General features: G+C 38.0%; 1 protein-coding gene and 1 long non-coding RNA gene across 4 annotated transcripts in view; one reads left to right on the plus strand and one right to left on the minus strand.

Annotated features, from left to right (window-relative positions):
• ADAMTS9 (ADAM metallopeptidase with thrombospondin type 1 motif 9) overlaps window positions 1-25112 on the plus strand; it is a 166358-nt gene that overhangs the window by 121884 nt on the left and 19362 nt on the right. For 2 of the 3 annotated variants that reach the window (XM_034440640.3, XM_034440641.3), the window contains exons 29-32: window positions 2864-3031; window positions 10453-10626; window positions 22113-22283; window positions 24525-24719. In XM_034440640.3, coding sequence (XP_034296531.2) covers window positions 2864-3031; window positions 10453-10626; window positions 22113-22283; window positions 24525-24719 — 708 coding nt within the window. The remainder of the gene's footprint in view (window positions 1-2863; window positions 3032-10452; window positions 10627-22112; window positions 22284-24524; window positions 24720-25112) is intronic. The other variant, XR_004595225.3, reaches the window with a different exon arrangement.
• The window catches only part of LOC117679033 (uncharacterized), a 33555-nt gene that overhangs the window by 6648 nt on the left and 1795 nt on the right, over window positions 1-25112 (minus strand). The window contains exons 2-3 of the long non-coding RNA XR_015732693.1: window positions 10436-10616; window positions 2004-2128 (exon numbers count right to left, since the gene is read on the minus strand). This is a non-coding gene — a long non-coding RNA (uncharacterized LOC117679033). The remainder of the gene's footprint in view (window positions 1-2003; window positions 2129-10435; window positions 10617-25112) is intronic.

A 25112-nucleotide genomic window follows, 5' to 3' on the forward strand; every position in this document is an offset into this window, starting at 1 on the left:
CAGGCAGTGACTGATATTTCTCATTATCCTGGTACTAAAACACATTCATGGATGGCTTTCCCACCTCACATCAATGTGTTTAAAGCCTTACATGGCTAAGATTCAATTGCCGCCTGTATACTCCTTCCCCTACTCTTGGTTCATAAATGGGACAGTTCTTTTGTGGTCCCATCATGGATGCTTTTAACATTCAAATTGAATTTGAGTTTATTTTCCCACTGCCCAACTCATGCTATGAAACAAACTGCCACTGGAATTAAAGCAGTCTGTCCTATAGGCTTAGATTTTTTTGGCTTATGTTTCAGTTTTTATATTTTTATTCATTATATCTTTGAATACTTTTTAATGACTATTTTATTATCTTAGTTTGGAGGCCATAAAAGTAGTAGGCAACATATCAACTTTTCAAATACAGGTAAGTCCTAGACCAGTGATGGCGAACTTTTTTGGCACCAAGTGTCCAAACCAGACTGTGTGTGCATGCACATGCATATGTGTGTGCCGGAGTGCTGGAAACCCAATGATCAGCTGGCTGGCATACGCATGCCTGTTTTTTGGCCGTTTTCTGGGTCACTTTTTGGGCCATTTTCAGGCTGCTTTTCAAACATTTTCAGAGCCAAAAACTGCTTGGAAAAGGCCTGGAAAAGAGCCCAGAAAATGGGCTTGGGTTTTGGCCATTTTGGGGCCATTTTCAGGCCATTTTTCGGACATTTTCGGGGCCAAAAACGGCCTGGAAAAGGCCCAGAAAACAGCCTGGAAAATGGCCTGGGTTTGGGGGCATTTTGGGGGCCATTTTCAAGCCATTTTCCAGTGCTCCAGTGCCCACGAAGACCAGCTGGCATGCCGAAAACCAGAAGAGCAGCTGGTGACGGCACGCGTGCCCACAGAGAGGGCTTGTGTGCCACCTCTGGCACGCATGCCATAGGTTCGCCATCATGGTCCTAGACTTACCACTGTAATTGAGCCCACAATTTTGATCATAGGTTGTGACAGTTGTAAACTAGGTCAGTCGTCATTAGCCAGACCCGATTTTACCACCTTTTCTGTGTTGGTCGTTAAGCAAATGTTACAATTACTAAGAGACTACCACAGTCATTAAGCAAACCCATTGTTCACTATGGGGCTTTTTTTTTTTTTTGCCAGAAACTGTAAGTAAACATTGTAAATCATGATCACAGGACTGCAGGGCTCTGCAAAGGGCCATAAATGTGGGGTAGTTTCTGAGCGTCCATAAATGCAGACTTGAACTTCTCCAAAATGGAACTTCGAATCCAGGTTGTAAGCAGTGATGGGGTTCAAGTAATTTAACAACCGGTTCTCTGCCCCAATGATTTCTTCCAACAGCCAGTTTGCCAAACTGCTCAGAAAGTTAACAACCGGTTCTCCTGAAGTGGTACGAACTGGCTGAATCCTACCACTGGTTGTAAGTGGCTTTTGGGGTGTCTGTTATAACTGGAAATGGTTGCTATGCAATTGGTCATAAGTCAAGGACTATCTGTAAATAAAATAGAGGTCCAGCAATTCAACAATTGAATATAGAAATGTTAAGTAATGCTTGCACTGATTTATGTTACCTTTCAAATATAAAACTATACCCTCTAGCAATATTTAGAAAGCTTAACATAAGGCTTTCCTAATTATAACTGCGGATCTTATATTTTTATAATGCCCTGAAAGTTTTAGATGTTTTGCTTTCCCTCTAGCTAGCACAGTAGAACCTAATAACATTCAGCATCCAAGTCATAATTACTGACTTAATTTGGCCAGTAACAAGGACAAACAGAGAGACCTTTTCTTCCAAGCTCTCAGAATGGCTAGTTGTAAGTCACAGACAGATTTTATCATGCAATTTGGCTGGATACCCTATAACAGTAGTATATACTGGAAGAAGAGTACATTGCCAGTGTTTCGTGAAAGCAGTAAGGACACTGTAAACATAAAAGGTGGTGGTTATGCAATTAATAATAAAATAAATACTTTCCAGCTCTTGCTATTACAGTTACCTTAAATCAGATTTTTTTTAAAAAAAACCTGCCATTTAAGCCCTTGCACTGATTATCATCTCTGTCAACCAAGCCAAGAACCTGCTAGGTGTTAGTGAGCTGCCTCTTCTTGTATTGACTCCATTCTGGAAAGAAAACAGGAGATCATTACTTTGAGAGATCACAAGAAAACGTATAGGATTCAGGATTAAACAGGCACTGTGTGTGAAATAACACATAATGACTTGTTTAACATGTAATGAAGGAATGAAAAATGAATATTCTTGCATCATGCTGTGTAAGAGGCCCACTGAGCAAGGAACTGTCATATTAAATTCCTGCTCTGCCTTTAGATTCCTTTTGATTCCTAAATCTTTTGATAGATACTAATCTAAAATCAAAATGGTTCAGGGGCCCGTATGCCAGAAGTGGTCACATTTGTAAAAGTTCAATGAACCAGCAGAAGGAGGTTGAATGTCACTGTTTTACTACAAAGCTTGCAGCCAATATACTCATGCTGTGCTTTTTGCTTGGCTCATAATGTCCCATTGCGTCTGTTTTCTCATCTTTGGAACTGGCTACAAAAAGTACATAAAATCCCAAGCCCCTTCTGGTTACACATATGTGTAATTAGCAAGCAACAGCAAACAATTATTTCAGCCTAAAAGAAAAAATTGAACACGTTATTTTGAGAGATTGGTGACATCATCTCGAAGAGTTCCAGAAACTGAAAAAGAGAAGTGTAGTAAACGGGGGGATGCCAAGCTTATAACTGCTGGTGCATGCTTTTCCTTTCTCTTAAAATGCTGTATTTTAAGAAATATATGTAAGCATTTAAGACAAGTGTGTAAGGTACATTAGCATCCCTCTTTTCTTTTCAGTGTTCTGTTACTTGTGGACGAGGACAGAAGTACCGAGAAGTATATTGCATGTCGAAGGATGGGAAACTTTTAGAAAACAGTCTTTGTACACAACTGGCTAAACCAAATGTGCTGAGGAAGTGTAGAGGTGGCAGGTGCCCAAAATGGAAATCAGGAGACTGGGGACAGGTAAGGTGTTTCCATAGTAACTCTTGGTCATATTTGCATAAGACTGAAAAGCATGTGTACCTTCTTTGCATATGTATACTGAAAATACTTAGGAGTATATCCTTTATGCTCTCACAGATAACTGAACTTCCCATGTGCTCTACAAGAAACTGGTACTTGCAAGAAACTTGTTGAACATTTGTTATTCATTTGAAAGAAACTGTTCTTAGGTAGCTTTGCTTCTATATCAATACCAAACACATAGACATATGTAGACCGAGACAGTATGGACTCAATACTAAGTTCCTCTCTTTCTATTTCTGAATCGATAAGCCCCCTCCCCCTTCAGCCCAACCATTTTATAGATGGAGGGTTGGGCTCACCCATCAGACTGAGATGAAGTACCAAAAGGAAAGTGATCTTGTGTTAGCTTCAGTATTTCCTCCACTGCTTCTCTTGTTGTATGACACAGAACCTGGATCTTTTAATTTATCTGTCATTATATTCCACATGTCTATTCAGATGTACTAAAGGAAGACAACCCTAATTTGAGAAAGTGTCCCCTACTTCTAAACCAGGAGGGTTAACAAGTACTTATCACCACAAATAATTTTTCTCTGTGCTGCCAGGTTTCTTTTCTCCCTCACTCCCTTCCTCTCCCTTCCTCTCTCTCTCTCTCTCTCTGGCCAGTTAGGATTTTTAACTCTTAAACAAACCAATTCTGTATTTCCCCACTAAATGTGTGTATCTCACCTACTTTATATGTACAGTATATGCTCATTAGTATAAGTATGTACAGATAAAACATTTGGGTGTGTGCACACCAGCATAAGCCAAACTCTCTTCCACTAAAAAGAGTATAATCAAGTCAAAATTAACTGGATTAACAAATGCTGGTTAAAATTAATTACTTATAAAATAAGGCATCTGTTAGGTCAGTTTAATTGACCCCTCACATATATATCTTTTCACACCTACAGTCTGTAAACATCTGAACATAAATCTGCTGTATGCTTTATATTCAATAGAAGTGAACATGTTTTATTTAATCAGAGGTTACATAGGGGAGAGAAGAGATCCTTGGGTACTAAGCAGCAGTGGGTTGCCCCCGGTTCGCACCGGTTCTATAGAACCGGTAGTAAAACCGGCGGGAGGCTCATCCCACCAACCCCAAAGTCATCAGAATGCTTCTGCGCATGCACACAAGAGTGTCTGTGTGGTCCCGTTGCAAACCAGTAGTAAAGGTAAGTAGAACCCACCCTGGTACTAAGCTGCTTTGTCCTTGGGTCTCTTGTTCCCCTCCACAAGCAGAGGGTTAATTTCTGATGGGGAAAAACCCCATAATCCTTTTGAGGAATTGCAAAAAGGATTAGGAGTTACCAGATAAGCAGTGAGGCTAAGCTCATTTTTACTAACATTGTCTGTTCTCAGAGAATGTAAAATGACTATCCTGCCCAATCTGCTAATAATTATTTTTGGGGGAGGTGGAATTCTCATCTTCCTATTGAATACATATAGGCACACCCACTAAATTTAAACTGGCTACTAAAATGGAGAATCTATTGTATAATATAAAACTGCATGGATAATCATCTTCCCTGCACACGTACATTCTTCACAACCTTCCTTGGAATCTCTAGCTTTAAGGCTACAGCATCATTTATTGAAAAGAGAGATCTGAGCCTCTGAGTGTAAGCTGAAGAAAGGGCAGAGAGCCTACATGGAGGAACATTATTTCTGCTAATGCAGTCCAGAGATTGCCTCATATGCCAGACCTCTGGTTTTGTCTGTGCTGTAACTATTCCGCTTAGTAATTCACGGAAAAGGCTTGTTATAATGTACCATCCTTTTATAAATAGAAAAGAATGGGAGGGACCAGTGCCTGATGTTGCTAGGCAACTGTGAGGTGGGTCAAGGAGCCTGAAATAGCAGAATACCTGGCCCTAACTTTCCCTTCTTGCTAGTGGCTAGATGGCAAACAGGAAAGAAAAGAATAAAAATGAAATTACCTAGAAAGAAAGAGGGAGAACAGCGAAGAACATGCAAACATAAAACATAAAGCAAGTGATTAGAAATACGGTTACGTTCTGGTCCTATGTGACTACCCCTGAGTAAATAATAAGAACATGACAAAAATGCCTTCGATTTAGTAATATTATTCTTTGGTCAGATTAAAAACTGGGGGATTACTATTCCTTTATCCAGGACCTTGAGCATCTTGATCTTTACCCTCTGTACATATGGATTATAACACTCAGAATTCCCAGCAATGTGCATTTTAGTGGGAATTTCTGGGAGTTGAAGGCCTAGAAATCCATATGTGGGTGGGAAGCAAATTGTGGAAGATTACATCGAGAGCTTAACTGTGATGGGAGGATTTCTGAAGATGGATGGATGGATGGATGGATGGATGGATGGAAGAGAGGGAAGGAAGGAAGGAAAGAAAGAGGAAGGAAGGAAGGAAGGAAGGAAGGAAGGAAGGAAGGAAGGAAGGAAGGAAAAGAGGGAAGGGGAGGAATTGAGGATGGGTAAGCATCCTGAAAGACAAAAGTTCCACCCAAAGATTCAGTTGCATTAGTAAGCATAGAGAGTAAATGGGTAGAAGATAGATGGGTGCTGCAAGGAGAAGCAGTGGATAAATCAACCAATGGTCTTTTTTCTTTCCACATCATATTCTGAATATAATATTTTAAACATATTAAGGAAAGGAAGATAGCCCTGACGCCAGCTAGAGTGAGGAGGAGCATAAGGAAAAGAAGATGATCTGGGTCCCCTTGTTAAACCCCCAGTATTTGTCCATCTGTACCAAATGTTAATCAGGTCACCTATCATAATTGGGAGCAAATTTGAAAAGCTGAATATATTATATTGGGTCTCCTTAACAAAATAGCTGCCTCTAGTTATCAAACTCATAAGTTAAACAATTTGGAAGTTAATAAACGCATACTGGAGAATGCATAACAGTCTGTCAAAGGCATGAAGAAATATAAAAATAGACATTTTAAATTGTTTAACCATTATCCAAAATGATTGGGTCCATTTTGGAAAGAAACACAAATTAGCAAGTCTACAGCATGATTTATAGGCTATGATAATGTGTTGTGATGTGGCAATTAAAAGATTTATGATTGCAGTGCTGCGCCCAGTTGCATATGTTTAGCCCCATTGACACTAGTGGGGGTAAGCATGCCTAACTGAGTGTAAGATTGTATATAATCTGAATGCTAATGGTTATTTCAAGTATAAGCTTATCAGGCCTAGCCAGGAGGCTATATTTTTCAGACATTATAAATAGAAGTGTCTGTCACCTTTATATTGTAAGTGATATCAATTTAAGCCATCTGGTCATCTGGCTATAAAGCTGCAGCACTAATTTTTTTTAGAAAAATTTACAAAATGTGTTTATGGCCACCCATGGGGGAACTTGAGATTCTGCCATTATAGAGTCAGTCTAGAAAAAGATACTATTCATTACGGCACAATCGCAGTGGCACATTTTGTCTAGCTGAACTGTTGGAAAATCAGACCATAAGGAGGCTGAAATAATGCTTCTTAGAATGTGGCGCCTCTTAGTGCTAGATGCCGATGTTGGGGGAAAAAAATATTTTTATTAGCTGCTGCAATATACTCCTCCTGTAGCATTTCCAAATCCTAGTTCTTCAGGCGTCACAGAGAACTGGTCATTTAAAAGGAATGTAAAAGCAACAGAAAGTCCTAAAAGTCAAGAAGCTTAGGTATAAGATAACACAGAGATAACATAGCAGAGGCTTGAAATTTAATCCAAGGGACTGAAAGAAGGAAGGAAGGAAGGAGAGAGGCATGAAATTTTATGGTTCACTTTTAAATTTACAGCAAAAGCTGTGGGAGAAAAATGCCTATAAAAAGACTACAGTATTTACCAGTGGTGAAATCCAATTTTTTTTTTACTACCGGTTCTGTGGGCATAGCTTGGTGGGCATGGCAGGGGAAGGATACTGCAAAATCTCCATTCCCTTTCCACTCCTGGGGGAAGGATATTGCAAAATCTCCATTCCCTCCCCACTCCAGGGGAAGGATACTGCAAAATCCCCATTCCCTCCCCACTCCAGGGGTAAGATACTGTAAAATCCCCATTTCCTCCCCACTCCTGGAGGAAGGATATTGCAAAATCTCCATTCCCACCCCACTCCGGGGCCAGCCAGAGATGGTATTTGCCAGTTCTCCGAACTACTCAAAATTTCCCTACTGGTTCTCCGAACTGCTCAAAATTTCTGCTACCAGTTCTCCAAAACCTGTCAGAACCTGCTGGATTTCACCCCTGGTATTTACCCATCCATAAGTAGGAGCGTTTTCCCCAATTAAGTACCTCGAATTGCTTGTGGGGGAGATGTCCTTACATTAAACAGACAATCCTGTTGAAAACCACAAAGGATTGGAGATGAAAAATAGTGAAAGCAAGCAACTGCAGACATAGATGCCAAAAGCAAGAATCCATTTGCCCAACTGGAGTGGGGGATGAGGCTCATACCAATTGCTCCCAATGTGACTTCTAACCTAATTTCCCCCCCAATGAAGGAGGAGCCATACCAATTGGGGGGAAAGAGGTGGTTGACCTAATTATTAGAAATGATTTCCATTCCAAAATGTTCTAAAACAGCTCGATCAGAGCATTAGCATGGTCCTGGTTATTATTGCTGATTGTAACTTCCCATAGGCATCTAAATTGGTAAGTGGGTAAGGCTGCATACAACATTGGTCTGAACCAGCAGAATAGTTCTTAAAATCTTATTCCATAATAAGTAGTAAAGTGATGGCTGATAATTTTGCTATTATCTTCAGATGAAATTCACTAGCTGTACCCAATGTTTCTTTGGTCTCTGAATTACTAGCTGTAAGCCCATCACCAACATTTCTTGCATTTGGCTTACTCTGAGTAACTCTTACATGCGGTCATGTTAGCAAAGCCATTTTCAAAGCTGATCATTTGTTGCTCTCTTGGATACCCATTAATATCTGCACTGTTACCTACATTATGATAAAACACTCAAACTCTTTCTATAAATCAAGCTTCAATCCAGAAAAGAGACTTCTGTTCCAAAACCTATTTAAATACCAATTCATTTCTGCATAATCTAAGCTCAGGGTTGTATTAGGACTTCTATCCCTCCTCAGCAGATACAATGAAGATGCAAAACAGTCTCTGCTGTTACAGTTCATTCATTGGTTATTTGAATGTTTTGTCATTTTCAGAATATATTTTTTTAAAAAATGACAATCTTTGTACTCACATATTCCCAATACTTCTTTTTGGCTTTTAAAAAACCAGTGAACCAAACCTCTGCTCTTACTTCTTTCATACCTTCTTCAGCTTACACAAATAAAAAAGGCAGTCTATGCCTGCATTTATTTGGAGGGGGAGAGTAAAATACCAAGAAATTACTCAATTTGAACTTTAAGACATCAGAAAAATGTTTAATTTTTATAAAAGCCTAAACATGTTTTAATGAACTAAGATTGTAAGCATACTCCAAAATGGAAATGCACATTTCTGTAATGCTCAAGAGCAAATTGGGGACAGCAAAGCAGCATTTTTCATGGGGGAAAATATTATTTTCAGTATTTTTTAAAAAAAAAAAACAAATGGGGAAACATAACCCCAGTTTTTTGCTGGGGTTATGCCTTACTGAGGTTTTTTTTTTTAATTTCAAGTTTTAAAAAGGGTGCTTTTTTTTTAGACTAATTATGATTTGCAGATCAAATCTCTTTATCTCCTGGAAATGTTCTAACTTCCCCCTATAAAGTAATAAGCTTGCAAGTATTCCCATGATATTAGTTGGGGAATTACACAAGTATCAGATTCATATGTTCGCATATATTCTCGAGATTTAAATCTTTGAATACTATAGATATGAGCTAGCTTTCAATTTTAGAGTGAATTTCTTTTGCTGTGATTAAATTATCCCATGTATTCCCATGAGGAATACAGAAAATAAACAGTATTATTAATCACAATGGAAAACACAGTACCATATGGCAAATTTTTGCATCAGCCAACATAGAAATGAGACTATATTGTGTTCCACTTTTCAGTGTTAGAAAACTGGCTTTCATAAATATTTATAATCCAAAGGAATGTCCACAGTCAGCTTGTTCTTTTGGGTTTATCCATTTTATGGGGCAACAAAGGCTAAAGAAACTCTTCTGTGGAATATTTCTTTTTCTTTGTATAGTAATTTATAACAAATTGCAAATGCAAAAAAGTTATTAAAAAGTTTAACGTATGGATGTGATGTTATTTAATTTATAAATTTGTTCCTGCTTTAACTGGAACTTTTATAATCTACCTGCCAATGACTAAATGTTATACCAGTTATTTGTGTTTCAAATATCTCACAAAGCGGAGGGATGTAAATTATAAGATGTTGTTTAATATTTTTGCATTATTGCAAGGCCTTTAAAGTTCAAAAATGCTAAACATCAGATTATTATTCAGCTATATATCTTCTTGACTTTTAGCCATTCCCCACTAAATTTAATTATCCTAGTTAGAATCAAATTGAGAATATTCTAACAAGTATATCAAACACTGCTATAGTCAGGCTGCAGAATTGTGCATAAGCATTCCAAAATAAATCTAATTTGACATTAAGATTGTCTTCCTTGTAAACATCTTCATTAGGCTGCAACACATACATTCAACCTGTTGTTGAGAAGCCTTAGACCTAAATACTCATTATCAGTGAGTGCAGGGATAATTGATAAGATGTTTTCATCTAATAATACCTAAGGCTTCACAATGATAATTAATATAAAAGAAAAGGTACCTGCCATGCACTGAATATGCTAGATTCTTATAGAAGTAAATGAATGTGCTTCCATGTGTAAACTTACATTTTTTGCATCGTATTTTCCTAGAAACAATAGACTTATGTGGCTCAAAATAAAGACCAGCCATACCATGAAATATATTGAGGAGTCTGCCTTTGCCAGGAGATTTTAGGCACAGTAAAGCACAAATTGCTATCAATTATATACTTTATATGTATGTTGTAAATATATATTATGCTATATTCTGTCCTACAGTGCAATGATTTGAAATTATAAACATGAGCGCAAATATATTGTTCAGATGGAAAGTGGATACAACAGTTAGCTATTATTTTAGCATTATACTTGATCAATACAAGATAAATTTGTCTGTGTCCCAATGGGAGAATATAATTTCAGTGTAAGTAAATGAACTTATTCAAGCTTATTGTTCAAGCTTTGTGGTGCCTCAGATCAGCCCCATATAAGAGCGCTACATATGGAAATAATAAATTTTCTGAAAAATTACAATGGCATATGTCTGTCTTAAGATCTAAAGTCCTTGATAAGCTTTGAATTAAGAACATTTCTTCAATGAAGAGAGATTTTAAAAACATAGGCAAAGTTCTTGACACTTACTTTTTGAATCTCTCCAGTGTTCAGTATCCTGTGGGAAAGGAATTCAGCGGAGAAATGTCTTCTGCCAGTTTACTGCTTCAAAAACAGCTAGAGAAACTGAATGCCGTCAGTCAAGCAGACCAGCTTCTGAACAGGAATGTCAAATGGCCGAATGTTCATTCTATTATTGGAAAACGGGGGACTGGCAAGAAGTAAGTGGACAAAGAGTTTGGTATAAAATCAGTTACATTAAAAGTATTTAGAGAAGAGTTATTTTTGAAGGCCTTATTAATCTAAGCTTTTACATCAACTGAACTTTCATAGGTAGGGACATACCAGCCATGCTTAATAATTGGATTAGGAACTACCAGAAAACTCCAAAGCTATTGGCTACAGTGGGAAGTTAAAAAATAAAATCCCAGAAAGAAGGAAATGGGGAGCCACTTGTATAATATTGTGAAAAAAGAGAAAGAAATGAGAAATGTAGTCACTAAAGGTTGAGCTTAACTTGGGGACATCTTTACCTTTTCTTCAGGAATACCATGAGCTGAATGAAATAACTGCTGGCTACTTCAAGCATGCTCTTAACAAATGGACAATTTTTATGGCACAGTTAACTTGTACCATGTCTCGTTTAGAAAAACATGCTACCAAGCACTTCCATTGGGGTTCTACTGACAGTGAGAGTGACTGGACAAACCAGGAAGCCTTATGCCTCAATTCAGAGCCTGACCTTAGGGCTTTATTGGGTTCTTTTCTTTAAAAAAAATCACTTGTTTTTGCAATTCTTGTTTTACGGAAAAAGGAACAAGTCAAAAGTCTTATTTTGTACCTACCGTAAAACCAACCCAAAATAAAGTGTTTTTATTTGTGAACTCAATTCTTGCTGGCAGAAAGTTCCACAGTGGTGTGACTAAAGACTTATTATTATAAACAAATTGGAGCTTATTCTATGATTCTCCCTGAAGAATTGGATTAAAAGGTTCTATAAATTAATCATCAATAGGATACAGATTACAATAATCTCCCTCTATTCCTGCATTGATCTTACTGATCTCTAGAAATATACATATGTTACGTGATCCAAGTCTGACCACTGTGAAACACTTGCTTTCAGAAATGCTTTATTGTTAATATATTACCAAATTGTTCATTGCTGTAAATCAAAACATTGCAATTGGAGTGAAGGTGAAAAATATTGGACAGACTTATTGACATAGTGATTGAGGCTGGTAAGTAGTGAAAAGGCTTATCAGAAATGAAGTGAAGTCCATAGAAGAGAACACAGTCCTCTCGACTTACAGCCATTCATTTAGTGGCCGTTTGAAATTACAACAGCGCTGAAAAAAGTGACTTGTGACTGTTTTTTCACATTTATAACCATTGCAGTATTTCCATGGCCTCTTGATCAAAATTCGGCTGCTTGGCAACTGACATGTATTGATGAGAGTTGCAATGTCCCAGGGTCATGTGATCACCTTTTGCAACCTTCTGACTAGCAAAATCAATGGGGAAGCCAGTTATTCACTTAACAGCTACAGTGATTCACTTAACAATTGTAGCCAAAAAAAAAAAAAAGTCATAAAATGTGGCAAAACTCATCTTGCTTAGCAACATAAATTTTGGGCTCAATTGTGGTCATAAGTTGAGTACCACCTGTATATGTAACTCAGAGTTGAACTGTGGAGTCCTTGGTGCTCTCTGAACTAAACTCTCTGAACTAAAGCCCAATAGGATAGTAACTGATTCTGATGCAATTGGTTAAATCCCACCTTTGGGCATTTCATTTGGTAAAGATGCATGAAGAATAAAAACACTGCCATGGACAAGCACCTGGGTTGTTAATTCAGGCATATACTGACTATTTGATTTAAGGAGCACCAAGATATTTTCAGTAACCAGTGAGTTGTTAATTGAAGCAGAAATTTCAGTTTTTTAGAAGATAAGAAGTAGAATATTTTTAGTAAGCTACATTTATTTCATCCAGTGTAAAAAACAGAATAAGCATTAACTTTAACTATTACCATGTAGACAAATAACAATAATTTCAGGTTTCTCTTCAGTATAAACTACAATACTGATAGTAGGGTAAATGTTGACAAAAAATTAGTTCTGTTTTGAAATTGCCTTGATAAATCCAAAGTTGCATGCCTCAATTACATCTTAAACTGATTTTGAAATAACGACTTTTGGAACAGCAAACTGAAATATAGACCCAGATATGCTCAGCAGTAAGCTTGGATTCAGTTCCCAAAAGGTGCTTTGGAGCATACAGGACCATAAATGCAATATTTGCCAAAGACTCATTAAAGCAGCATTGTCTCTTTCTAGGATTGAGTTACCAAAAAGCAGTGCATTCACACTCCCATACACTCCGAAGCATCCTTTTCGAATTAAATGCAAAACATTTCATATCCCTACATTATTGTGACTAGCTAGTGTGATGTCTGTGTTATTAAAAAAAAATCCTAACAGTAATAGGATAAGGTAAAATCAAGAAATAGTCACTGTGCATCATTAGGTGGTACGATATGCTAATTTTTTAAAAGAACGATGTGCTTTGTATGTGGCTTTGGGCAAATTAAGTATTTGATCAAGTAGATTTAGAAATGATCGTTCAAATGTCAAAATCCTTCATGTGAAATTGGCCATGTGTATTTCTGAACTGATGATCAATTTATGTGGCTCTTGGCATAATCAGAAGTACTTAGTCATGAACAGGGAAATGGATTTACACAGTGAAAAAACAGAGAAACAACCTTAGTCCCTAATTTTTTCAAGACCCACATCTAGGCAGAATAAAGAACATTTGTGTAGATGGACTCAATATAGGACAGCTTCTGGTGCAAATGCATTCAATTTCAGCCAGCTGTGTAAGATCTACAAAATGAGTGTCTATGTCGTGGAAGAGAAAAGAGGAAACATATGAAGGCCCTTTTGAAAATAAAACCTGCTTAAATTGTGTCCATGCCTCAAAAAACCTTTTTCCAAAGGCTGTTAAAATAGAATAAGAATCGTTAAGAGGGAAATTATTATATGTGAGGTCAGAGCAAGTCAGGTAATAATTAGAACGGTCAGGATAATTAGAAAATTCTCAGTACTTGAGGCTGTACAACCTGATATATTAATACTGATCTAAGAGGAAAAAGTTTGGTTAGATGACCTAATAGGTTAAATATGCAATACATCGCTCCCTTTTGGGATTTCTTCTACCGAAACAAAGCATAGGAGCCTGACACTGATCAGTGTACCGGTCAGATTTTATCCCTACTCCCTTGGCCATGCACCCACTTCAAAACTAATTGGAGCTTTCACATGACACGGGTAGTTAAAACCAAAAACAAAAGAAACAGAAAAGTCTTATTGATGTCTGACATACAAAAGATTAAACTTTCCCCTCTATCAAATTGAGGTTCTGCTCTATATTGGGGCCAGCCTGCCTACTTTGACCCTATACTTTCATGCTGATTAAAAATTGAATAACCACCACCAAGGGGTTTTCTTAATGCCTATTTGTCTTCCCATTTCCTTTATATTCCACAGAATAATCAGAACTTTGGTGAGTTATGACTTGGGTGTATTGATATAGGAGAGGTACATCGCATTACTTCTATCACACAGGATATCTTAAAATAGGATGCAAAGTATATAACTTTATTTTAGTTTTGAGTTATATGCAGAATGAAGGCGTGAATTAAGACCGTGGCATCTTTTACCATAACATTTGCCCAGTGTAATACAATTTAGCACCAAGGTGACACGATTGTATATAAGCTGTTAAATTACCTAATATGATCTGGTGATGAAAGATGCAGCACTAACGATTCACTTATGCAAAACAGCATATAGTTTTTTCTTCTCTGCTCTCCCCTTGCTGAATTTCTATTTGAAAGGGCAGGAGTGAGGGGGGGAGTAATGCAACTCCCAGTTGTTCAAACTCTGAAAGAGCCAACTTTCCCCTTTCAGACAATTATTCAAAACTAAGAAAGTAACCTCCTCCAATTTAAACATCTCTTTTGATGCCAGCCTTCTTGTCAGTTACTTAAGTGAAAACTACAATATACAGGGCAGAATTTCTTACCACATTTTCTGTATAAAGTTACAGACTGTGGAGATCTTTTTTTTTTTTTAAAGAGAAAATACATATTTTTCTGTTTTTCTATTGATTTATAATCCACACATGCTCTATTTGCATGTCATGGGAAATGAGAGGGTAATAGGAATGCCAAAGAGGTTTATCTTCAACTGGAATAAATATATTTAATATATGCATATTTGAGTAGTGTTGCAGTAGCTTACAGTATCTCAGGATTTTGTACTCGTTTTACACAAAGAAGAAAGAAATAAAGATTCAAATCTAACAATCCTGTTTCCAACAAGCTTCTGGTAAAAAGAGTGTGAGATATTGTTGGTAACACAGTATGAACATAATACATTTAAGCTAATACACGTATCACAAGTACTTAAGAAATAGGTCATCAAATGAATTAGTAAGACTTACCTAGTTGAAGTAATTAGCTCCAAAGTAACTAACTTGCCTTGTCTCTCCATTGCTTTCCTCTCTGTTTCTCACTATTTTTGTTACAACTTTCCACAACTGGAAAGCATTAGATACCCCTCCTCTGCAAAATTACTGCCCACCCTTTTGTGGGAGGTGAATATCTGATGGGCTATGCTGATTCTCTAAAGCTTTCCAGGCTCTCTCTGTGTTAGATTGGATGTGTGTGTGTATTTGTGTCTAGTCTCCGTAAATCTCTAACATGTGACTGAGGAAACTACTAGGAATGCTTTTCTTAAAAAAAATAAAAATAAAAAAATACACACCGCTTTTTATTCCACTTTAAAGAAAGCATATCCTAGTCCTATCAGATTGTTTTAAAAATTATTCCTATCTTTCTCTTTGTCAACCATTCTGGATTTCTTATTTTGGTTTGCCTCACCTCCTTTTCAGGTTAGTTTTGCTAATCAATGGAAAAAACACATATCAAAAAGTCACCTTTTCTGACATATATAAGTAGAGTGCCAGTTATTTGTTGAGAAATGAGATACAGACTGAATTAAGCCAGCTATTAGCAAATCCAAATTGACAGAAACAAGGTTGCAACCTCATTAATGTCTCAACTTGAACCCTCCGCCACTTGGTTATTTACTGTCCCAAGCTGTCATTCATAATCCTTCCAAAACTCTGCCTTGTTTTGATGTACATAATTCTTTAGAAATGCAGTTGGCGCAGCATTCCATAATCTGATGCCCATCAGAAGAGTTCACCTTTAATCTTCAAATCCCCAGCTAACATGGAGGTGAAGTTTTATAATGCAAGACCTACATATCTGGGAAACCTGGTGTAAAGTAATTTTTGTAGATAATTTAGAAAGTCCAAATCATATTTTCAAATATAGGACATATCTTGACACTACAGTGATGCCATTGGTGTAACCATTTCCAGAGAAAGTTCAGGTAGTTCTCAATTTACTACTCTTATGGTCATAAGCATGACAGAAATTTCATAATAAATATGCTATTCTATATAGCAGTGATGGCTAACCTTTTTGTCGTCACGTGCTGAAAGCACACTCACGTGCAGCCATAATGCAATGCACGTGCAACCCCCCCTGCATGTGCCTGCAACTCTCCGTGTGCGCCCTGTGCATGCACATGTGACCCCCACATGCATGCACGTGCAACCCCCGTGCAGCCATAATGCAATGCACGTGCCCCACCCCCCCTGCATGTGCCTGCAACTCTCCGCGTGCGCCCTGTGCATGCACATGTGACCCCCACCCCCTATGCATGCACATGCAACCCCTGTGCATGTACCCCGACCCTCCACGCATGCATGTGTGACACACACACGTGCGACCCCCCTGCTCCCTGCACATGTGCGCGCATCTCCTGTATGCGCCCCTCCCCCCGCACATGCGCGGCAGAGAGCCGAAAACCAGCTGGCCGGCGGGAGGCGCGTGCACCTTCATGATAGAGCTCAGCTGGGGTGACGGCTTGCATGCCCACAGAGAGGGCTCTGCGTGCCACCTGTGGCATACGTGCCATAGGTTCACCATCATGGCTATATAGCATAGTTCATTCTTAACACTTCTCCATAGTTCTTAGATATTTTAATCACTTTTTGTAACACTAAATCTGAATAATGCGTATGTGTCACAGTATTTTATTCTCTGCAATGACGTTAGACTTTTGGGTTAGGGTTATTGCATAAGACCAAATCAGTGTATTAAAAATTTGTGAAGGCCAGCAATGCAAGTGAAATTCATCAATAAATCCATTGCCATGACATGTGATGTCATTCTTTCCTCTTAGCTAAATGATATAATGAAGTCTTTGATAGTTACACAGCAATGTGCAGAAATTGGAAGCAAACAAACAGCAAACAGCTATTGCCAGGCATCTTCTATTGACATGCATATACAAACCGAACAGCAAATTTTGTACAGTAGTTCCACCAATTTGAGGAATAACTTCTTTCTAAGTGAACCAGAAAGCAGCAGGGGAAAAAGAATTGGTCCAATTATTCATATTCAAGAGCAGACATTCACAAAGGGTGTGGTTTTCCCTCGTATGCCCAAATAGAGTATTAAAGAAACTGGCAACTAAAAACCAAACATTTACAGAACCAAGTTTGGATTCCGTTGCTGTTTCAAAGCATTTTCTCTGGTTATGCAAGGCAACGACTTAAATAAGCATTTAAGTCAAGAATGGTGGCAAGAATTCTGGGTCTGAAAGCAGGAATAATATTAGTGCTAGGCGAGAAATGACAAAGCACAGTCCAGGGGGCAAATAGATACTGAATTAATCCTGTGCTAAATCAGTTTGAGAGAAATGAGGCAAGGGAATGAGTAAAAAAGAGACAAATATTGCTCATATTCTGTGGCACTTTTAGGAATTCAAGCCAGGGTGACAAAGCTCTAGCCTGTACTTTAAATGGGATAACATAAAAGAATAATGAGTTTCTACTGAACGGTAAAAAAAATAATAATAGCCTTGTTAGTAGAAAATAATTGCCCTTTGTTTTGTTTAAGAAAGAATAAGCTGCTAAAGATGATCGCTGTGAAGTGAATATAAATGGTATTCAGAGCTATTTCAGTTTCTTGATATATTAAGAGATAGCAACTCTCCAGTACCAGACTATATTTTTTTATCGGATTTCCGACTAGCTATTTTCTGTTGAGTGTATTTTCAGTCATGTAGGTACTACCAACATTGCATGTTGCTGAAAACAGGAGCATATATTCAGAAGAAGCACATTTCCGTTCATAATTGGCAAATAACACATATAATCGATTTCTTCCCCTTCAGTTTACCTCATGTGCTTAATGGTTTCTTGTGCTCCGAGCTAGGTTTCTGTTTCCAAAACAAAATTTGAAACTTTGAGCCAAGGGATTAGGAAATGTCCAAAGTAAACACAAGTTACGGATTACCAATGAAGAGGAAGCCAGCAAAAAGTGTAAATCAAAGGAAAGACAGCAGGGAGGAGATTTTTTTTTTTTCATGGAAGGACATAATAAGAGCCCTGCTAGATCAGGCCAACAATCCATCCAGCTTAGTATTCTCTGACTGGCTGCATTCAGGAAGTCCATAAACATGGTCAGAAGCATTGTCCTCTGTTGCTCTTTAAAGTATGCTGTCTATTGTTTCTTAATGAAAACTGGCATTAGAGCTAATAGCCATTTATAGTCAAATCCCATATAAATTTGTCCTCATTTAAATGATCTAAATCAGGGGTGTCAAACTCAAGGCCCAGGGAATGATCCAGCCCACAGGGTGCTTAAATCTGACCCGCTGGGTTGCCCTGGAAACAGCAAAGGACGGGCCTACGGTGCCTCTGCCAGCAAAAACAGAACTCCGTTTTCACTAACAGAGGGTTGCAGGAGGCTGTCGCAGCCGAAAATGGAGCTCGTGAGCCCGTTTTCGCTGACAGAGTGTTCAGGCCTCCAAAGGCGCCCACAACATGAGTGACATTGAGCTCGCCACCCCCACCCTGGCCACGCCCCTCCCCCGGTGAAACACAACCCTGATGCGGCCCTCAATGAAATCGAGTTTGACACCCCTGATCTAAATAGATGTCCATCAACTTCATCAGAGAAGAATTTGGGAGTATTAGATTTCCAGAAAATTGTCTTAACCTCCCACAGTACCCTGTGAAGGTGGGAAGAATATGTCACATTTCCGGAGGTAATAATGTATCTGACTTTTGATCAAGTGCTCAAATTCAGGAATTTTGCTGATATATAATGGAAGCCAGCACCATATACGATCAAGGTTCTGATATGTGTGAGTAATGGTTTTCCTTATCCCACCTCAGCTGCATTTTAGTGAACTTACTGCCCTTTTGAATTGCCGTCATGGTCGACTCTACTTAAGGCCTTCAGAAATTAAGGTTGGCAGCAACTGCAGAATGTCACCCCAGAATCTTGATTTAGTCTTGGAGAGCAAGACACGCTCCTGTTATTGAGGAAGGATGAATCCTTCACCAATTACATAATCTTGTAACCATTGTGAGCAATTATAATATATCACTGTCACAGCATTGATGGGTGTGAAAATGCTATGTAAGCAGTAAATATTGCTGCAGAAAGGACAATTTCCATGTGTTTTTATCCGAGGGGGACTTGCTTCCAACTCTGAGGGTCTGCCACCTGTTAGTATCTTTAGTAAAGAAACCCAAAGGCAGACTTGCCTATGTTCCAGCATTAGAAATTTGGAGGTCCCTAGCATACCACCATGGGGAATGAATAGCATTTTTTAATTGTTCTGTGCTTGTGAAAAGGGGAAAGAGATCTCTGCTTAGGTTCTCAGTTGCTGGCCAGCAAGCAAATATTGATTGGCTGAGAGGTTTTAGTGCTCAGGTATTAGCCAGAAAGAATTGACTAGATTGCATCTCTTTGCCACCTTTAGACTTATAGCATATATTCATGATATACTCATAGATCCAGGAATAGTCAAGCTGCTCAGATCATTTTCAGGTGTATTTTAAAACTAGATTTAAAAGAATTAAATACCGTATTTTTTGGAGTATAAGGCGCTCCGGACTATAAGACGCACCCACCTTTTTTGGTGAGGAAAACAAGAAAAAGAAATCTGCCTCTGCCTCTGCCTCCCAGCAATTTTGCCTCATTGCAGCAAACAGCAAATAGCCTGCTTTACTTTCATTTTCGTTTTCAGCATAGCTTGATTAGCACAAGAAAAAAAGAATCTGCTCCCAGCAATTTACCTCCTTGCAGCAAGCAGCAGAGGCCCACGCAGCAATAAGCAATGGCAATCTCTGCAGCCTGAAACAGCTGAGAGTCGGGAGGCCGATCCAACGGACAATCAACTTCTGCTAATTAGGCTATGCTGAAGCTGAAACAAGCTGTTTCTTCTTGCTGCTTGCTGCAAGAGGTAAACTGCTGGGAGGCAGAGGCCAAAGGGTGGACGGGGCTACATTTGGTGTATAAGACACACCTAAATTTTCACCCCCTTTGGGGGGGGAAAATGTGTGTTTTATACTCCGAAAAATATGGTAGATGGAAAGGCCATTAATGTACAGGAATACTGAAATTTCAGGAATCAAAATGGGCCCTTCAGGACATTGGGGCCATAGAATTTGCTCTGTCGTGTCAAGTGCTACTTTACTCAAGCCTGTGAACAGATGAATCTCCCTTGTTACTGACTATGTGCCCCACTTATATCTTCAGAAGAGTCCCCTACAGAATGTTAGTTCGGTTTCAATAATGTTTCAGTGAGTTGCTGTATTTCCTATAGATATGGAAATAGGGTGAAAAGACCAAATAAGTGATAATGGGTAGTTATATTGTAATATACAGTAAATGGCTATACTACACAAGTCGCTACCCAATGTGAAAGGAAGTATTGAAGTCAAAGAAGGAAAATTTATTGTACTGTCACTTTGCTTCCAGTTAAGCAAATTGCCACTTGTTATCTATTTTCAGTAATCCCTAAAGAAAGCTCATACAAATCTAGTACTGGTGTTCATTTAATATACATAATACATGGTTAAGAGTGGGCTGTACAGCTGCAGTCATTCCACAGTAATTATTACACACTATGAAATTATTCCATATTTAATGAGGATTGGAAATTTCTAGAGAGGCTAAGTGGGTTGAAGTAATTTCGCCTATTTAGAATGCTTAAACATGGTTATGATGTAGGTGGGTTTATTGGGCCCACTTGAGTAATTCCTTGGTATTTTAGGGAATGAAACATACATTTGCACAACATTTCAAGTGTTACCTTTTTGAAGCTGTGGATGATGTTTGTTTTGTTTTGCATTAATGAATTTCATTTGTGTTAGTACAGTTTAGATTGTATTATGTTTTAATTCTAAATTGCCTTAACACTTTGTAAATAAAATAAAATTGCAGCAGGAGTATATTACCGTTCTTGCATATTTGCAAGCTACCGTGCATAACATATGACCCAATATAGCAATATTTATCTTTTGGGTGGCTGCTTCAGGCTGTCTTTTACTTTTCCTATCCCCAAATTTTATTTTTCTGCCTAGAGCATTTATTATAGAGTTAAATTTGCTATGAACAGCTGCTAATATGATTGTTCAACAATTAAATATTAGCATGGATAACTTAATGGAAGAAAGATACCTGTATGTTCCTTTGTTCCTTGAGTTCCTTTGTTCTGTATGGATAAAATCATGCAGTTTTCTTTGGTAGTGTGCTTGGGCAGTGTCTACTTCCCAAATGTTTTTCACTTCCCTATCTAGCTTACAGCCTTTGAATTCATTGATGGTCTGCACATCCTACCCAGGCATAACCCTGGTTAGTTTTAAGGCCAAGCAGGCTCAGCCAGCTGCTGCTTCCTGTTGAGATATATAACTTAATGGTAATGGAATAGGTGTGTTTTTATTTAGAGCTGACACATGCTTCAAATTTAGGATTTACTCCAAGCATCTTATTTAGGGAAGTTGATATTGACCTATTGAGGCTACTGGATCAGCTCCATCACTTATTTAATAATTGAAAATGGTGTTTAAAAATTATTAAAAAGGGATAAACTGCTTAAAAGAACCGCAACATGGCTTTTTTTTAGTTTTGGGGCCTGACAGGTATTGACAATGTCAAAATTTTGGCTCTTTTTTGTAGTTGGGGAGTTTTAAAAGGCAAAATGGATGCTATAGGCCTTGTATATTGTTTAGGACATTCATTTCACCTCTTAAAAACCTACTACTTCCCTCTTAGGTTAGAAGGGGGTAAGAAGAGAGGAGTGGGGGAAGAGAAGGGGAAGTAGGAAAGAGAAGGAGAGGAAGAACGAAGGAAGTAGGAGGAGAAAGAGAAAGGAAGAGAAGGGGAGGAGAAGAAGAAAGGTTGGAGTAAAGGTAAAGGGTAAAAGAGCAGCCCCGAAAAAGTAAAAAGTAAAAATGAAAGTTAAAACAAAAGATGAATGAAAAATGATGGAAATGACTGTACATGTAAATATGTTTATGAGAAATAAAAATAAAAAACTTTTTTGGAAAAAAAAGAAAGAAAGAAAGAACAGATCTTAGCCCTGTCTATATTTTGAATACAGCCTTCAGCATGCCATGTAAAATCTGGAGTGGCCATTAAGCCAAGAGAAAATTGTGTGTTAAATTTCTTATAATCCTCTTTTTCTTCCCCTTCTTTGTCATCTAACTATACTGGTGTCATATTCTGTCTACCAACTGCTCTCTTTATTCTTTTTATGTCGACAGTGTAGCAAAACCTGTGGCAAGGGGTCTAGATACCGGAAACTTATCTGTGTGGACCAAAACATGCAAGAAGTTGATAGTCTTCACTGTGATCCAAACAAGAGGCCATCCGATGTTGAGATTTGCACCTTACCCCCATGTGAATACATTTGGATTACAGGAGACTGGTCAGAGGTATGTATCTTAACTCTGGGCAAAGAAAAAACCAGCAAGCCTTAGTTGTTAAACTATAATCAGTGACAGCTACACAGAAAGGCAAGATAAAATGTACAAACCAGCTAGCTTTGTAATTTTCTTGTAATGCTCTTTTTTATTTAATAAAAGTCATAGGGAATACATGTAGCCCACCAACATCCTTTCGCAATTACAAGAATCTCCTCCATGTTATTGTGGTGGAATGTAGTCTTGATTCCCAGGAGGGAGGGAAGTTAGTTTCCATGGTTCTTCATTGATTGATTTGTTGGGTTACCAAAAGTGAAGGCAGTGGGGAGAGACTTGGCAGAATGTATGCTTAGCTCATTATAGAAAAAGTTTCTCTAACCTGTGGAGCATCTGTACGACCATTGTTCATTCTAATGAAGCTCCAAAAATATATTTAATCAAATCAAAGCTGAAGAGTCTTAATGCTTGCAGCAAAGTAGAGATAGGGCTGCCATCAAAAGTTGGCATTTGCAGACAGGTGTCAAAGCTAATTCTTACAGGAAGGTCCAGCTGCCAATATCTGGAGCTTTTTACTACCCCAATCAAATGTCATTTATGAACATTCATCTGAAATAAATGGAGCAGCTTCAATTAAAGTTTCATGACTGTCTGGAATAGGCAGTAGTAATAAAGAAATTGGACCATCTTAGTAGGATCTCACATAGAATACATTTTATTTGAAAGTTCTCCTGTGACGCTGGTATTGTACATAGAAAAAAAGAGTACTTTAGTTGGAAATCTTAACCTTAAAAGAATATGACCAATCTATTTTGGTACTTTACCTATGTGTTGAGAAATTGACATAAAGTCAGTTGACACAGTATCATCTGTAAAGTTCCTGGGGCATTATGTTTTTCAAGATTCCTAGCCAGAATAAATTAAATAGAATCAGAATCAGATTTGCAAACTACAGCTAGATTTTAAGTCCCTCGCCTGTCAATTTTGTGATTCCCATTTGTGTTGGAATGACTACATCCAGAATTCTTGGATTTGTAGTTTCAATACATCTGAAGGATATTGGGAAAGGCTGAATTTGGGTAGCCAATTGAGTGTTATTGAGTGAAAGAAGGGGGTGATCAAATTATCTATCTAATTAGGAAGCAGAAGCCTTGGTCCTGTCAAAAATTTATATTTGGCTTGAAAACCTGTTTGCCTAAAATTTAGGTTATATTCCAAAATCTAGCAGTAAAATTGTACCTTTGCAGGAAATTCAGCAACATTTTTAGCATGGATTTCTACGTTTTCCTTAGGAAAAGTGCTTCTGGCTTCCTCAGAAAGAAAAAAAAAAGTTCACAGTTGGGGAGAACGTGTCAGTCAAAACTGACAAAAAATGATAAAATATAAATACTGTATCCGTTCCTTTGAACAAAATCACCAGAGTATGTATTCACAAATTATATATGGTCTTTGCAGCACGTAGATAGTAAAAGGGATATAGAGTGCCTTCCTGCTTCCAGGAAGCAATATCAATCGTACAGAGTCAAACAGAAGAGCTTTCAGGACATTTGGCGCTATTTTCATAAAATTAAAAAAGATACTGTGGCTATTTTCCTTCAACATTCCCACCCACCTTATTTGGCAGAGCAATTGAAACAGGTACTCAAAGGATTAAAAGGCAGGATTGAAATAATCCATCACATTTAGCCTCCAGCTTCTTTTTTCACTTCACATTCATCCTATGTTCTTCTGTTTTCTAGTACTTTAGTTTCCTGGCCATACAATTCTGCCATGACCACTGCTGTTAGTTTGACAGACAGAATGAATACAAAGTAAAGTATTCATCCTGTATTGTCACCTATCTTGTGGATTGCCTCATTTCCTGGAAAGGATGTGATCCTGAAGAAAAAATATGGGAAAAGAGCCAAGGATATCCATGCTCCCAAGTTGATTACCAAGTTCCATGCTTCCACGGTGATACTTTTATAAATCACTCCCCACCCAAAACTGGACCCACCTAGGAAGTTTACCTTCCTTAGAAGTTAAGTCAATGAACCTGCCAGCTGAGGAACCAAGCCCCAGGACCGACAAAGGAATATATTGATAGAATTTAAGCCAAAACATCTGGAAAGTAGCCAAGCTGGAAATAGTAACAATTCATATTTGACTCGTGACACTTCATAAACCACTGGATAGCTCATTTTCTACTTTGTCAAATGCTTTCTTTGAGTGATTTTATTTTTAAAGTATGTTTTGCTTTTGCTTCATATTTTTCAGTGCTCTGTGACCTGTGGTAAAGGCTACAAGCAAAGGCTGGTTTCCTGCAGTGAAATTTATACAGGGAAAGATCACTATGAATATGGTTATCAGAACACTGTCCACTGTCCAGGCACACCACCACCAAATGTGCAGTCATGCTATCTAGGCGAGTGCCCTGTTTTGGCATCGTGGAGAGTTGGAAATTGGGGAAGTGTATGTTTCTAAATTTTTGTTTTGTTATTATTCATGATTTATTTTACTACATAGCCCAACTGACCTTAAAGAAACAAGATGTCCTCTTTCATGGATTACTGTGTGTTACTTCACGAATGAATTAATATTTATCTTTTGTCTGTTCCGTGGCTGTACATATTCATGCCCAAGAGCCATGTGCCGCATGCCAAAGTCTCCTCCTATTTATTGATTTATTCCTATTGTTTGATTGATTTATATGACCGTCCTCCTCAACATCGTGATTTTGATTTTGGGCTAAAAAGGCATCAGAACATAGCATAAAAGCTTTTAGAAAGGGTTATTTAAATATCTGTTACAGAAAAATATAATAATTAAACATACATAAATAGTACAGTGTGACAAGGGCTTCTA

This window comes from Pantherophis guttatus, chromosome 2 (assembly GCF_059756535.1).
Source record: "Pantherophis guttatus breed Tessera chromosome 2, ASM5975653v1, whole genome shotgun sequence".
Classification (NCBI taxonomy): domain Eukaryota; kingdom Metazoa; phylum Chordata; class Lepidosauria; order Squamata; family Colubridae; genus Pantherophis; species Pantherophis guttatus.